Here is a 14,980-nt window from a genome sequence, read left to right as displayed (position 1 = left end):
GGGGCTGTCCTCTCTCTGTCCACAAACAAAAAGGCCTCTGACTGGTTTATGTTATAGCCACACAGCTGAGCACACTCATTACAGCAGCTGGTCGCTGATAAAAGCAGAAGAACGTGGACAATGAGCCGTTTGAACAGAACAGCTCCACGTTAGACAAAATCAAACTGAAGGAATGAGCCCACTCAGAGTGAAGACCCAGACAACGACGGCTTGATAGCACATCACAGGAGGATGTTTTACTATGTGCACCCTTCACCCTGTGTGTGTGTGTGTGTGTGCTGTTGGACCATTACTGATCATCCTTTTGCATGCATGTGAGCCTGTGGCAGGTGTGAAAGAGTGCCTACGCATGCTTAATGTGTTTTACCTAGTAGATTATTAACTCTGTGTACGTGTGTATGTGTGTGTGTGTGTGTGTGTGCGTGTGTGTGTGTGTGTGTGAGAGAGAGAGAGAGAGTGTGTGTGTGTGTGTTGTCTGTCAGTCAGTAGTGTCGTCTTCTGCTCTAAGTGCTGACTCACAGGACACCAGACCTTCCTGATGGTTACACCATCGATCTGTCCAGACTCACTTCCTGTCAGGTGACATTCCCTCTCTCTCTCTCTTTCTCTCTCTCGCCCTCTCTCTCCTTCTCAACCTCTTAAAGGTAAGTGCATGTTTACAACTGTGGGAAATGGGATGGAAATGAAGGGGGATAAAACGCTTCCCCTTTAAAAAAGCTTTCTGTTCCAACAGGCTGGTCCCTGTTAGTGCATCCTATTACGCAACATCCACTGTTCTTACTGCCGGTGTCCAAAACATCCACCACTGGGATCTATGTGGATCCCAAACTGTGTAAAGTGTCCAAATCGAGCCATATGGGCAGATTTATGAAGCATGAGGCAGTTCAGTTAGATGGAGATTGAGGGGCAGACTGAGTGATGCTGACAGGTAGCAGAGAGCTAACAAGTGATGCACACAAAAAAAGAGAGGAGAGGATGGGAGAAAAATCAAATGACATGAAACTAGTAGGAGATCATGCTACAGGACCATCTTGGTGTTAGGGGTTGCTCCAGGGGTTAGTCACATGGGTTTCTTGTTGCTATGCAATGTAGTACAGTGAGACATAAATAGAGGCTTTTGCTGTTATTCCCCCTGAAAGAGAGGCTAAGCAAGGAGAAAAAAAAGATAACAAAGCCAACCAAAAAAAGTAACAACCATAGCTTCACAGCTGTACAAGAGAAAAAAAGTAGCTAAAGAATGGAGATGAAAAGGGAAAGGCAGAGAAAGGAGGTCACAGAAAAAAAGATGAAATACTGACTGAGTCATTTCAACATGTTAGAAAAATAGTGATGATTTTGGCAATTCATGCTGTGACTAAGGAGCAATTCTCACTTTACAATAAGACTTGGTGCTGGTTCAATAGATAAGAAAGGTAATATGTTTTGTTGTGACTCCTACTACAGTAACTGATTATGCAATGCATTGGTAAGTTTGTTGTATGACCGAATAAAGAGCTGGCTGGCAGACAAGGTAGCTGACTGCCTAAATTACTGACCAATTGGTTGGATGACTGACACGCTGGCTCGCAGTCAGACTCAATTTCTGGCTGAACTTTTGCCTAGCTAGCTCACCCAGCTAGCTGATTTTATAGTGGGCCGACTAAGTGGCTGACTGACAAATAATAAAGTCATAACATGGAAGTCTGTCAGGGGCCTGGAGCTGTTGTCTAAACCCAGTCACAGAGGATCAAACTCCAACTGAGACCACACCAAGTTACTAAGCTAAGCTAATCATCTGATGACTCTAGTTTCATAAGGACAAACATGATAGTGGTATCAATGAATGAATGAACAAATGAATGAGCTTAATGTTGAATTATTCCACAAAGACCTGTGATATTTTTCTATTTGAGAGCTGGAGTTCATTCCTGACCTTGAGATGATAATGTGAGAAAAGAATTTATGTCATCACAAGGCCAAAGACTATCTTTGAAACGATCCTCCCCCGTATCAAGGATTTCATGCTCTACACTGAGGTCAGGAGGGGACACCTGAGCCATGGTCCATTCATCAATAAAGACTGTGAGATGAGATTGAAAGCCTGGAGTGGACCTTGAGTTGAGATTACTTTGTCACACATTAAAGCCTGGCATATGGTTTTGGTCTTTACACCACTCAAACATGATGATGATGATGATACAAGGCTGTAACAGAATGACAAATCAGAGCTGCTTTATAGTCAAGCTTAGCATGAGCTACAGCTTAGCTACGCTTCCTGGATATGATTAAGGATGATAGAAAAACGTGAACTGCATTCAATAGCATGGCATCCAAACATTCACTGGTCTGACACACACCACAGATGGGGACGAAGCACAAAAATAGAACACAACGGGACACAACAAACATCCAGACGTCTATTTTAGTCACATCACCACTCTCCAGTCAAAGGTGTTGTCAGATGTCCTCTAAAGGTGTGAAAGTGTATCCTCAGGCAGAGTGATGCAGCAGGATGTTGCGGCAGTGCAAAGACCTATCTGGATCTTTCTGCATGTGTCACTATCAGTCTCTCATCTGCTGGTTTCCTGTTTGTCTGCATTAGTCTCTCCACCTTGTGTTTGTCTGTCGGCGGCTGCTGCTGTCTCAGCTCTTCCAAGTTACTGTACATGGAGACCGGAGGAGCACTCTGAGTCACCGCAATCATGACATTTCACTTTGTTTCCACTGTGACCTTATCCACAGCAAATGATCCGTAGCCATCACCTCATAAAGAATAAAACACTTCCTTCAGTGAGCAGCACTCATTTGCATGAGTGGAGAGTCTCGCCGCATGTCTAATAGTCATTAAAAATGATTTAATCTGATTATGGATAATGCATATGGATTCACATGAAAGCAAGGCGACAGCTTCCATCTCTTAGCAGAGTGTTAGAATGGAGATGGCATTAGGAAGCTTAAATTAATATAACGTCTGATGTAGTACTACTAGACTTCAAGTTACGATACTAATGGTTTTAAACAAGGTTCGAAGAGCAGCAACCAACTGTGAATGAACCAGCTTTTACATTTTGTGAGTAGATTATCATTCACTATGTGGTAGCAAAAACTTTGATTTAAAGGTCTAGAGTAACTTTTGCACAGAGGTAACACTCTCAGAATTTGTGTTGCACTACTGATGATTATACAAGCAAGAACAAGCATGGATCAAGAAACAAATGTGGAGTGACAACATTGTTTTTATAATTTCCACAATTCTGCAGTGGAGTTAGATTGATAAATGAGCCGGTCCAACATTAGCTTAGTGCTGATATACTGGCATCAGCATGTATGTCAGCCAGTAGAAGCAATGACAAGCTGATTTTACAAATGTAAGATTAAAAGAAAAACACAAACATATGAGACAGGTACCGAGGTTGTTTGCTCATATTATGTGTTTATGTAAAGAAAATTACTATTGGCTGATACATCATTATCAGATATGTCTTATACATGTCAATAATCACAGGCATATCAATATCTGTATCAGCCTCAAAAAAAAAAAAAGTATTAGCTGAGCTATATTTTTCACTACATACGAGTATACACATCAGTAGGGTTGCAACTGCAGCAACTATTTTTATTATCAATAAATCCACCAATAACTTTCTTGATTACTTGTTTGTTTATAAAATGTTAGAAAATACTGAGATGTTTGTATTGCTATTTCTCAATGCTGCAGCTGATTTATTTGAATATCTTGATTTGGCCGATCTCTAACAGCTCTACTATCCAGTACAATATGAACAGTTATAATGTCTATACAGTCAGCTGCACATGTAAAATCAAACTAAGAATATGAACTGTCTTGACTCAGAGCTTTCACATCCATGTACAAAGATAAGACATAAAGTGGTTGCAATCAAATATCCCAACAAGAATTGGAGGGATGTCAGTGTGCAAAAATGTAAAAATCAACCTGAACACAAAACATGACCGACAAAAAGAGAACTTCAGCACTTTAGCACTGATGTGGGAACCGCTTTTACTAAAGAATGCAGGCTGCAGATTTCACCTCAACATTCATTTCAATGTAAGTATCAACAGCTATTCAGCCAACAAAAAAACTCAACTCAACAGCATCATTCAACTGCATCTCATGGTCTTCTGCTGAGTAACTGACTGAGATGCAGTTGAAAGCTCAGGAAATAGTAAGTGGGCATTAAGTAAGGATTTTCTTCTTTCCATGGTCAGACTATGATTTCCAAAATCAAGAGTGAACTTTTACACTCAAATATTCAAAGTATTTGCAGGAGCAGAATGAGCCCAGAGCTCCTCTTCAGCACTAATTGCCCTTTTCAATTATTCTGCATGTTAGAAGTTAATATTCAGGCACAGGCAATTACAGCATAAATTCTTTATGGTCGCATTAGCAATATAGGACGACACTAACTGCGTGGCAGTGGTCCTTACAAATAAAGTAGATAATTCCAAAGCTTGCCTTAATATTAGTTACATAAATCTAAATGCACAGCCTAAATATTAAGCAGATTTATATTTATCTGGAAAAAGTGTGTTTTTTTTTAGGAGATTCTCATGCAACTCATGTTAGCCTGGTTATAATCCAACCCATGGCTGTATGAGAGAAGTTGTGTTATCATATCATCCTTACATCAAAGATAAAACACAAACAGTCTGTGTGTTTTGGTTAAGGCCAGCCTGAATACCAGCCAGTAACAGATGGTGCTGTCATGCTACAAACAACAGGAGTAGAGCATGAAGAGGAGTTTTTGTTGTCTATACTACACTTCACTCTACAGCTCCTTCATTAAAAAAAAAAACAACTCTACAACATCCATACATGTTTCTGTTTTTGGCCTCATGTATGAACAATATGCAGACAAAAAATATGTGAGAAAGCACCTTCATTTAGTAACCTCTAAAAGCCATAACACCACTGAGTATGTGCTTCATTGTAACTATGGGTCATTTGTTGATGCTAAAGTAGATAATTGTGGTACCTACTTATGAGCTATCAGATCCATCATCCTAATGTATGCTGTACTGAAGCTTAAAATACTCTGAATTGCCCATCGCAGAGATCACAGCAACTCAACAGATGTGTATAAACGGAGACTACTGTCACAAGGTGTGACAGTGTGTGTTTGTGTAGTTATTATATATCCAGTGTAGGGATACAAACATCAGTCAAGGAAAACCATAATATAGGCTGAATAAATTAAATTTAAAAAAAAAAAAACGTTTTTATGATAGCCCTAATGACTGTGTACTGTGTGTGAGTGGGATCACTGGTGCTGTGCATCATACAAGACTGTAATTATATGTATGAGTGGGATAACACTGTATGTGCTATGTGCTTGAGTGAGATAAACATGCACCATCATGTTCTTGGCAAGGAAACTATTAAGACCTCCTTCACTTGTTTGTCATCCAGCTTTAGTCCCTTAATGCTCCTCCTGTTTCTCTGTCTTCCCTCCATGATCTGAAAAGCCAAAACAACAAACCCAGCAGAGTTTACCTCCAAGTCGAGACAGCAAGTAAGAGGGAAGGAAGGAAGAAGACGAATAGACTGAGAGTGTATCGTCATGGGCTCAGTTAACCCCGGTGGGCTACTCTTAAATGTAGGCTGAGACACTTCCTCAGGCTCTGCCTTTCATCCCACCCGACTCTCTTCTTCCTGTAGCTCTGCTGCTTTCTGTCTCGTGCCTCATGTTCTCTCTCTTACTCATTTTTGCTGTCTTCCTTTAGCTCAGTCTGTTTGGGAGTGGGCACAAAGCACTCTCTCTCTTAATTGCCACCGCCAGTCCAATGAAACACACATGTACAAATCCAAAATGCAGGCACACACAACAGAGAGCAACAAAGAGAGAAAGAGGCAGAAAGTAAGATAAAGCAAGCGTAAATGATCTGATGATATTTATAACTCAGAATCAGGGCTAGATATTGTTAGATTTTTTGATACCACTGCTGATAATGATACTTTAGTTTCAACACTAGTACCAACAAATACTTTTTAGCCATACTAGAAGCATGGCTCTCACATGGTTCACCATTTAGGGTGAAGATGACTCCTACTAACACTGGTGATCCCCTGACTTTTACAAAATTTCAATTTTTCTAATATTTTGGTTTATGACCAAATTCAGAAAACTACAATACTGACATGCTCACATGCTAACCTAAGAAGGTGAACAAGGTAAAAGTTATACCTGCTTAAATTAGCATTCATCTCAGAGCAATACTGTGCCTCAGTACAGCCTCACAGAGCTGCTAGCATAGCTTTAGCCTCTTAGTCTTGTTTAATACCTCAATTTGAGAAATACAAACATGTTTTTTTTTTAACTATTTTCTGACTAAAAAAACAAATTATTTTAGTAGTAACATAGTAATAACCTCTACACAAGCAGTGTATAATATGTCACACTGCTGATACAATCAAAAACTGGCAAATTACCACAAATGAAACAGACACAGGGAAAGAAAACAATGCTGTGTCACACAAACAAACATCCAGACTGTAAACATGCTAAGCTCTTACAAGGAAACAACAAACACACAGGTACAGCCTCATAAGCAAACACACACCTATACAAACATCCTCAGCACATACATGTTCGCCGTCATAAACACCTACATTACACTCTGCATGGTGGCCGACAGAGCGAGTGGGGGAGGTTTTATTCTTGTTCATATACAGAATATCCTGCTGTTCATTCCCTGCACAGTGGGGAGCAATGGTGAGGACTCAGCTAATCCCCCCCTGAGATCAGATAGGATGAAGACAGCTAAAATGAAGCACCACAGGAGGGACTAAAGCGATGGAAAGGATGAGAAACAGAGTAGAGTCACAGGTAACGAATTGAAGGAAACAGACAAGGAAAATGTGAGCGAGTCGAGGGAAATATTGAGGACACGTGGGTGACGTTAGGGACAGAAAAGAAAAGCAAGAGAGAGGGTTAAAAAGAGGAATAGAGGTGAAGAGGAAGGGAGAAAACAAGCAAGGACTTGTGCCAAGCAGACAGCACTTCAGCACTGCCCGCTGTCGGCTCTCCGCTACACAAGCACTCCCCGGACACTGACAATAATGCCTTCACTTCATAATGCTATCTCTGACACACAGGCTACTGGCCAAGCACACACATACCTTCTTAGTGTGCCTGTGCATGTGCTCATGCACATGTGTGTGTGAGACACAGAGAGACATCACCAGCTCACAAGCCATAATCTGTAGCGGGCTAAATCCTGGTGCACATGTGCACCACTACAATGAAGCTTAATGAGAATAGAAATAAATTCACATCTAATTAGTTGTAGCTGCAGTATGGTTTAGTGGAACACACACACACACACATAGTATAGACAAATATGCATAAGCAAATAAACAATCAAACCTTGATGTACTTTAAAAACCCTTCAGGCATATATTCATCAGATGTGAAAACATATATGCACAGAAACACATTACATATACACATATCCGTTCAAAGATGTCAGGTACACATACACAAACACACACACACCATATTGCTGGAGCTAAATGGAGACACGGAGACAACTGTGAGACAGCATGATAGCTGGCAGGGACAACGGAAACATCATGGAAAAAACACAACAACCTCCTCCGATGAATCAACACATACTAACAACAGCAGGGCAGCACACCGGTCACAAAGACAGCACGGAGACAGATTGTTGCCGTTTACCTTTTTGTGCGTCGAAACATGTTGCTAGCAGCAAAGGCTTTGCTGGCAGGTGAACATGAGAGCAGCTGAGCCTTCACGCAAACACACAGGGAAATAAAAACACACACACACACACAACACACAGAGGCAGTCAAGAGGCAGCGATTACGCTCCACGCCGGCATGTCAGCCTCCTCTGGCCAGTTAAACACACACACACACACACACACTCACTCTCTCTTTCTCTCTCTCTCTGTCTCTCTCTCTCCGATGTCTCTTGCCGTGACTCTGTACACGTGAGTATGCGTGCAGGAGTGTGTGCAAGAGAGGAGAGAAAGATTTGAAAAATGTCAGCTGTGTCACAGGCGGAGAATTAAAGAGAGAGAGAGAGAGACAGAGACAGGGAGGAGGGAAGAGGAAGAAGAGACAGAGAGAGGGAACAGGCTGCCGAGCATCCCTCTCAGAAGGAGAGAGGATTGTGGGGCTGCTCTCAAGGGTATCGTGCCAAGCCAGGAAGTGCAGAGCGACAGTGCAGGGGGGTGGGGGGGGTGGAGAACAAGAAACAGAAAAAAAGGAGTCAGTGCAAGTATATACAGTATGAATGTGAGAAAGAAACAGCATGTGGGAGAAAAGCAAGTGAGACAGAGTGAAAGCCAATCAGAGGTGGAGAGATGGTGAAGCAGTGAACTGAAGACTAATGTGAATGACAAGACAGAGGGAGGGAGAGAGAGAGAGAGAGAGAGAGAGAGAGAGAGAGAGAGAGAGAGAGAGAGAGAGAGATGCAGAAGCTGGTTTCACATGCAGAGCTGGTGTTTTGTGTGTGTGTGTGTGTGTGTGTGTGTGTGTGTTACATCTTGCTCATGAGTGTGATTATCCTGGCACTGACGTTATTAAAACACAGGTCATTAAAAGATAATGCTGGTTTATATTCTATATTTTTCTTAGGGTCAACAAATCATGGTGAAACAAAGACCAAAACCAGCAAAGAACTGATGCCACTAACAAGTACTGTCTGTGTAGCCAAAGCCTGGAAAGAAAAATGATTTCAGCTGTGGATTAATACATATTTGTTGCACTAAAAAAAAAAAAGAAAGAAAAAAACTAAAGTGCTCATGTTCATCATAATGAACGAACATGTCACCCAATGCAACAGTGAGGCTCACTGACGTGCTTTTAATTGTTCTTGGACAACAATGGAGTTCTATGGCACAGAGGAATATGCCATATCAGGCTTTGGGCACAGAGTCAGTACTTGTTAATATGATCAGTTATTTTTTTTTTTTGTTTTGGTCTTTTCATGGGATTTGGTGACAGAAAAATAATAGAATATCACCAGACTTCATCAGTGAGCCACACCTAGGATTGGTTAGAGTGTTCCTTCATAGCACGGCCATAGTTTACTGTAAATAATCACCAAATCTGTGTTAATACGCAGCTGAAAATAGTCCCAAACAAATACAACAATTGCTCATGTTTGAGTAACATTTGCTTAAAACCTGCAGAGCCCATCTGTTTTAGGATTTCACTGACTGTCTTTGTCTAACAAAAAAGAAAAGAAACATGAGTGGCAAGTTTTAAAAGATTTACATACATCTTCAGTGGGAGCTGAGTGCAACAGCCAGGGTAGAGAAGAAGAAAGTACTGAGAGACGGACTAACGCACTGTTGGTTTTTGGGGTTTTCATAGGATTTAAGAAAAGTATAGAATTACATCAGCCTTTTCCTTTAAAATGCAAAGACACAGTTGCATTTTATCTATGTGAAATGCCATACTGGATGAACTCTGGCATCGTCTATTGTCCTAGATATTGCAGGAGCTGCTCTGCAATGCCCAGCCAAGAGAGATGTCATTTCTGTGTGTGTGTGTGTGTGTGTGTGTGTGTGTGTGCATATGTGTACACCCTCCCTCCTTCCCTTTGAAACAAATCCACCAAATGTTAAAGCTGACGTGGGGTGACAGTTGCACAGTAGTGCTGAGGGGAGTAATTCAATAATGGATGCCGTCTCTAATGTGGGAGTCTGGATGGATAAAATATACATGGGAGAGAAGAGACAGGGGGAGGGGAGGACGGGGAAGGGAGGAGGAGGGTGGTGATATCACTGAAACACAGTAGGGGGGGGTCACAGACTGGGATGGGTAGCATGATATGATATAGGGGGCATGGTGTTCATTTTTGTCTGTAATGTGGGAGTTGTTTTTTTTCTATGTCCGTCTTTTACAGAAGAATATTTAACCTCTCAGAGTTTTGGCATTTGGTAAACTGGTTGTCACTTTAATTTCATCCAGACTCCAGCTCCACCCACAGAAGGACGTGTGTAGAAAAACAGCAGCACCAGGCAAGGAGGTGGGGTGGGGGCGCAGAGAGAGTTGGCCCTGAGCCTCCAGCTCTAGTGTCTCCTTCACGTCATGCTGTGACATCTGCCACCCCGCCACACGGGTCAGAGGTCACGGGCAAAACACACCCGATGACAGCAGTCAGGGACACACATGCACGCTGCATACGGGAGCACACACTCAAAGGCGAGTGGCCAAACAGAGTAAGGCAGTAAAATGTAATTACACATGGGTATGGTAGCCACACATGCACATTAATTACCCCAGGCATGTATAAGCTAGTTGTTGCTAGACAGTACCTCTGCCCAGAGTACGACGCATTCAGAATACTGAGCAGACAGCTACACGCACGAATACAAAAAAATAAAGTTAAATACAACTTCTGCTATACACAGGGAATTAAAGCCATGCTTCATATTTACAACACCCTGATCTGCCACCACCCTCAGTGCAACAAGAACAGTTTATATGATAAAGAGACAGCGAGAGTTACATGATTTATATTCTGCTCACACGGAATAGAAGTGGGCAAGCCAAAGTAAAATAAGAAAAAAAGTACAGGTCTGGACTACAGCAATTTCAGAGAAATTTCAAGGATTTCAACATTCAAAATGCTGACGGTGAAGTGTAAGTGTTTTGTGGAAAATTACACCCCTCACCCCTCCATGCTCAAAGGCATTTTCAGACAGCATTTTGAGCTGACATAAGACACTTTTTCCCCAAATTCTACCTGATTTTGTGAAGTGCAGCAGCAGGAGCAGCTGGTTACCACTTTCCAAATCCAACTTTAAGAGTGGATGAGGAAGTGTGCCATTCATTTCGGCAAAGAGGGGATATTGTTTGTCAGGAAGTGAACGGCAAAGAAGAATTCTGCCAGAGACAAATGTTTCAAGCTTAAGTCACCTCTTTCTCTCAAAATCATTCTGTGTTGCTCAATCATATTTCATGGTGGATACAGAGAAAAGGAGAGAAAGGGGCATGAGTAAGAGACTGATACAGAAACACAGAGTTCAGGGAAAAGATTGAGTTGTAAAGTGTGTTTCAGCACCATGGACAGAGACTCATACACTGCATCAAAACATAACACCAGTTTTTACTCATATTTCACATTTTGCCTCCCATAATTGTTAAGTGCGAGTGCTTTCACGTGCATGCTCCACAAATTAAGATATTTTACTCAGTTTTGTCAAATCTCTCAGGATCATTCAGTCCCACTCAGTTCTAAATGGCACAGAAAATGACTCCAGAGGCTTCTAATTCAGTCACTAAATGTAATCTATCTCTGTGGAGAAGCCAACTGTATCTCTGTCTTTGTCTCTGAGAAGCTTTGTGAAGCTGCCTCTGAATGTTAATGTCTGGCTTTAACATTGACATTTTGACAGAATTTCCATTAATCATTTTGTTCAAGAGTGCCATTAGACGGTGAGATGAGGAATGAGAGGGTGTCTTCCTCACACTCGCTGCTTTTGATTTCCATGATTTCCTTTACCAAATAACACTTTTAAACAGTAGATTATAATTACATAATGTCAGGTTTATGTTATCTGCACCACTGGTTTTAAAACAGTGCCCTGGCTGGCTGTTTGCTCTGGGCTATGACTGAAGCCCCAGTTTTCTTAGCCTGCATTTGTTCACAGTATTTTAAAAGAATGCCAAATTAGCTATTAGCAGTTCCTGTTTACAATGTACCCATGGATGTATGGACAACTATCACTGGATTACTGTGACACTGAGGAAAACTCAGAAACGTAACAATTCTCAGGCAAGTTCTGGACTTATAAGGAGCAGGTTTAGGGATTTTTATTTGTGACAGACAGCAGAGATAGTGTCTTAGCGAAGTATAATTATTTCTCTGTAAAAAATATTTGTATCATGTCCGTGTGTTCAGATTTGAATTATGACTCCTAGAAGGAGATCTCTATGGTCTGTAGTCTGTAAGTTAACAGACAGACAAAACCAAACCCAAAACTAAATCTTCACCACCTTTAGTCTTCAAACTGAAATGAAACTGAAAGATCAGTGCATGACATGAGCAAAACTCCAATGATGCTTAAATGTCAGAGACAGAAGAAAATCCTTCTGTATTCATGTTCAAAGATTCATTAACTACATGTTGAGGTGTCCAACTGGCTCAGTGCTCACGTCTGTCTGTACTGTCTGGTGCCTTAGTAAAGCGTAAAATGCCATGCCAACATATCATTCAGTATCTGCACTGAACATTTGATGGCTTAACTTCTATGTTACACATCACATACTGCTCTATTCTCCTTTCTCAACCTCCCCCACCTTCCCAGAGCCGGGCAGGGCATTGAGGTCACAGCGTGGCTCTCCTGCTGCTGAACTTTCATTGCACGGCCGACTGATGCGACAGATTGGGCCGACTGAGACGCCCCGAGAGCGAAAAGTCTCACGCAAAGCTGGAACATGCTGCAGTCTGAAGACAAGACTCCCACTGCACAATACCATCGCTTGACCGTGACTTCCAATAACAAAGATGGAAATATGCCAGGTCTGAAAAATGTTATTCTTTCCTTGTCTGTGTACGTCGTCAAGCTCAGAAAACAGCTCGGTTCTGTATTGTGGAAATATGATACAGGTTGAAAAATGAATTGGATTATGTTCCTCTGATATGGTCCGGATAATTTTCTGACCTTTCCTGCCAGGAAAACAACTCTCTGATTCCCACAAGATTCCATGAGTAGTACAAACTCTGAGATTAAGACAATACAATTAACTTAATATCACACACATATAGAGGGGAAATGTGCGTAAATGTGAACTTACCTGCTACTTTTTCGGGGCAGAGGTAGATCCTTCTGGTGAGAAAGAGAAAGCAAGAGAGAAAAAGAAAAGAAGGGAGAGCAGACGAAACGTTAGACAGGTTAGATGAGTTTCACACATACTGCAATCTGTTACTGCAGAGCTCCTGTGGAAAAGATTATTATGTACTGCAAGTGTGGTGATGAAATATAAATTAGCATAACAATTCTTGTAATGGCTCAGTATAAACTCTGTAAACAGCAGTGGTTCAGAAACAGATTCAACTGATTTTACTGAAGTAATTACTGCTGCTAATGTCTGATAGGTTTCTTAATGAAAAACTGGGAATTTACATGAACATTTTTTATAACTCTTTGTCTCGTTATCTATTTAATTTGGAATGAGTTTTATATTTGTATCGCCTCATAAATGTCACTGTTGTTGTTTTTATGGCTTAAGCAGGTTGTTATTTCTCATTGTATAGACAGGCTGTGTATAAATCAAATTCATTCAAGGTCAGACCCTTGACTGACTCCTCATGTTTGTTTGTTTGCGGCATAAATGGATTTCTTGCATTATTACACAAGAAATTTATTAAAAGGCAACATATTATTTTTTGGATGCTTAATGCAAGAGTAACTGAACTTCACATATCCAGTATATTTGGGACCCAGAGTACGACGGACCACCATAAATACTGGAACAACGAACTATGAATTTACTTTTCTTCAACAACAACGTTATGGTGCTTCAATGTGAAGCAAGATGTACTTGTGCTCCCTTTGTCACAGACTGTGGTCTTAGTGTGAACGTGAGAGTGAGTTTTGCTTCACGTATCCTTTTATTTGAAGGATTTTTGCAAACCTGAAGAGGTGAAGGTATCCAGTGTTTCACACACCAAAAAAATAAACACAGTTTTATGCAATGGAAGTTTTTACTCCTTCTTTCCTTTTGATGGATCACACTGATTCATCTCCAGACACACTGGGTGCCTCCACTCTTGGCTTAAACTCTTCATATTCCATTTTTTTTAAATCCTTGCTTCCTAAATACTTAATGTTAGCCCATTAAACCTTCACAGAGTTATAAGCAAAGGACCCCAAATTATGCTGGACCACATATGGCCGTGCTGAACAGCAAACTAATTAAGGTAAAGTGGCATTTTCAAATAGTATTATGCGAGGCACCAGTTCACCTCCTCATCATTGATTAAACTGCACTAAGGATCATGTATCTTATAGCAGAAAACTCACACCATAGCAACATTATTAGCATTATCATTAGCATATCACACTTGCATCCCACACAGGCATAAAAAGTTGCACCAGTTTTGTGATTTCTGCCTTGTTGTTCAGGGTAAGTGGAGAGCAGTTTGTAAACTGATCCCTCCTAAGTGCTCAGAGACTTCAGAGCTTCAGGATCCAGCAGGTTGAATGGAGCCAAAGTCAATTTAAAAATGTTGCTGCTATATTTATGACACTGGAACGACAACAGCAAGGACGTGATGTGATTAGGAACTACTGGGATAGATCTGTGTGGTGCTTGTTGCCCATCTATTCCCAATTTGATTCCATTTAACACTTGGCCTAGGTAAGATCAGGTTACCATCAATTTCTATTGTCAGCCTGTCCTGCCCTGCTTATTACGCCATTTTCTACAGTCCAGTGGCTCCTCTAAAAAGATATTATCATTTGTTTTGTTTCACTCAGGGGAGGCTAAATGACACAGTGAAATGAAAGGAATCGAAGTGACTAACCACGCCGGGGTTAGAGGTTGAAATCCAACACAAACATGAGAGAAAGAAAAGGGGGAAAAATAAGAGATTGTAGCTGGTTTTCCAGAGAAGAATTTCATCCTGTTAGATGAGTGTTCTCTCTCTCTCTTTCTCTCTCTCTGTCTTTGTATAAGTAAACAGGCATTACAAAACCCAAACAAGGCCGAGCTGATGAAACATGACTTGACAGCTGGAGCTCTCGTCTCCAAACAATCTCAAAACAAACTTGCTACCAAAACTCACTCGATTTACTTTCCAGCACTGCGAGGCATTAATATTTAATATAAAACTATAGGGAGCCAGGGGAGCTGTTAAACCATACTATGCTGCAAAGACACACTGTAATAAGTCAGAGCCGGCTGTACGCTGAAATGATCGTTGTGATTATCATTCTTGAGGACTTAATACAACAAAGAAAGGAACAGTTCCACATTTCGGGAAAATTGCTTTTTGAC

The 14,980-nt window shown here is 41.1% G+C and overlaps 1 protein-coding gene and 1 long non-coding RNA gene across 4 annotated transcripts in view; one reads left to right on the top strand and one right to left on the bottom strand.

Moving 5' to 3' along the window:
- Nucleotides 1-14,980, top strand: part of LOC127142488 (uncharacterized) — a 293,661-nt gene that overhangs the window by 190,113 nt on the left and 88,568 nt on the right. The window lies entirely within an intron of this gene.
- Nucleotides 1-14,980, bottom strand: part of mast1a (microtubule associated serine/threonine kinase 1a) — a 64,993-nt gene that overhangs the window by 42,331 nt on the left and 7,682 nt on the right. Inside the window, exon 2 of one of the 2 annotated variants that reach the window (XM_018665139.2) lies at nucleotides 12,776-12,807. In XM_018665139.2, coding sequence (XP_018520655.1) covers nucleotides 12,776-12,807 — 32 coding nt within the window. Of the gene's footprint in view, nucleotides 1-7,679; nucleotides 8,232-12,775; nucleotides 12,808-14,980 lie in introns of those variants that run through there. The other variant, XM_018665142.2, reaches the window with a different exon arrangement.

The sequence above is a fragment of the Lates calcarifer genome, linkage group LG5 (genome assembly GCF_001640805.2).
Source record: "Lates calcarifer isolate ASB-BC8 linkage group LG5, TLL_Latcal_v3, whole genome shotgun sequence".
Lineage (NCBI taxonomy): Eukaryota > Metazoa > Chordata > Actinopteri > Centropomidae > Lates > Lates calcarifer.
Note: the sequence above shows the minus strand (reverse complement) of the source record. Positions and strands in the feature narration are given on the sequence as shown.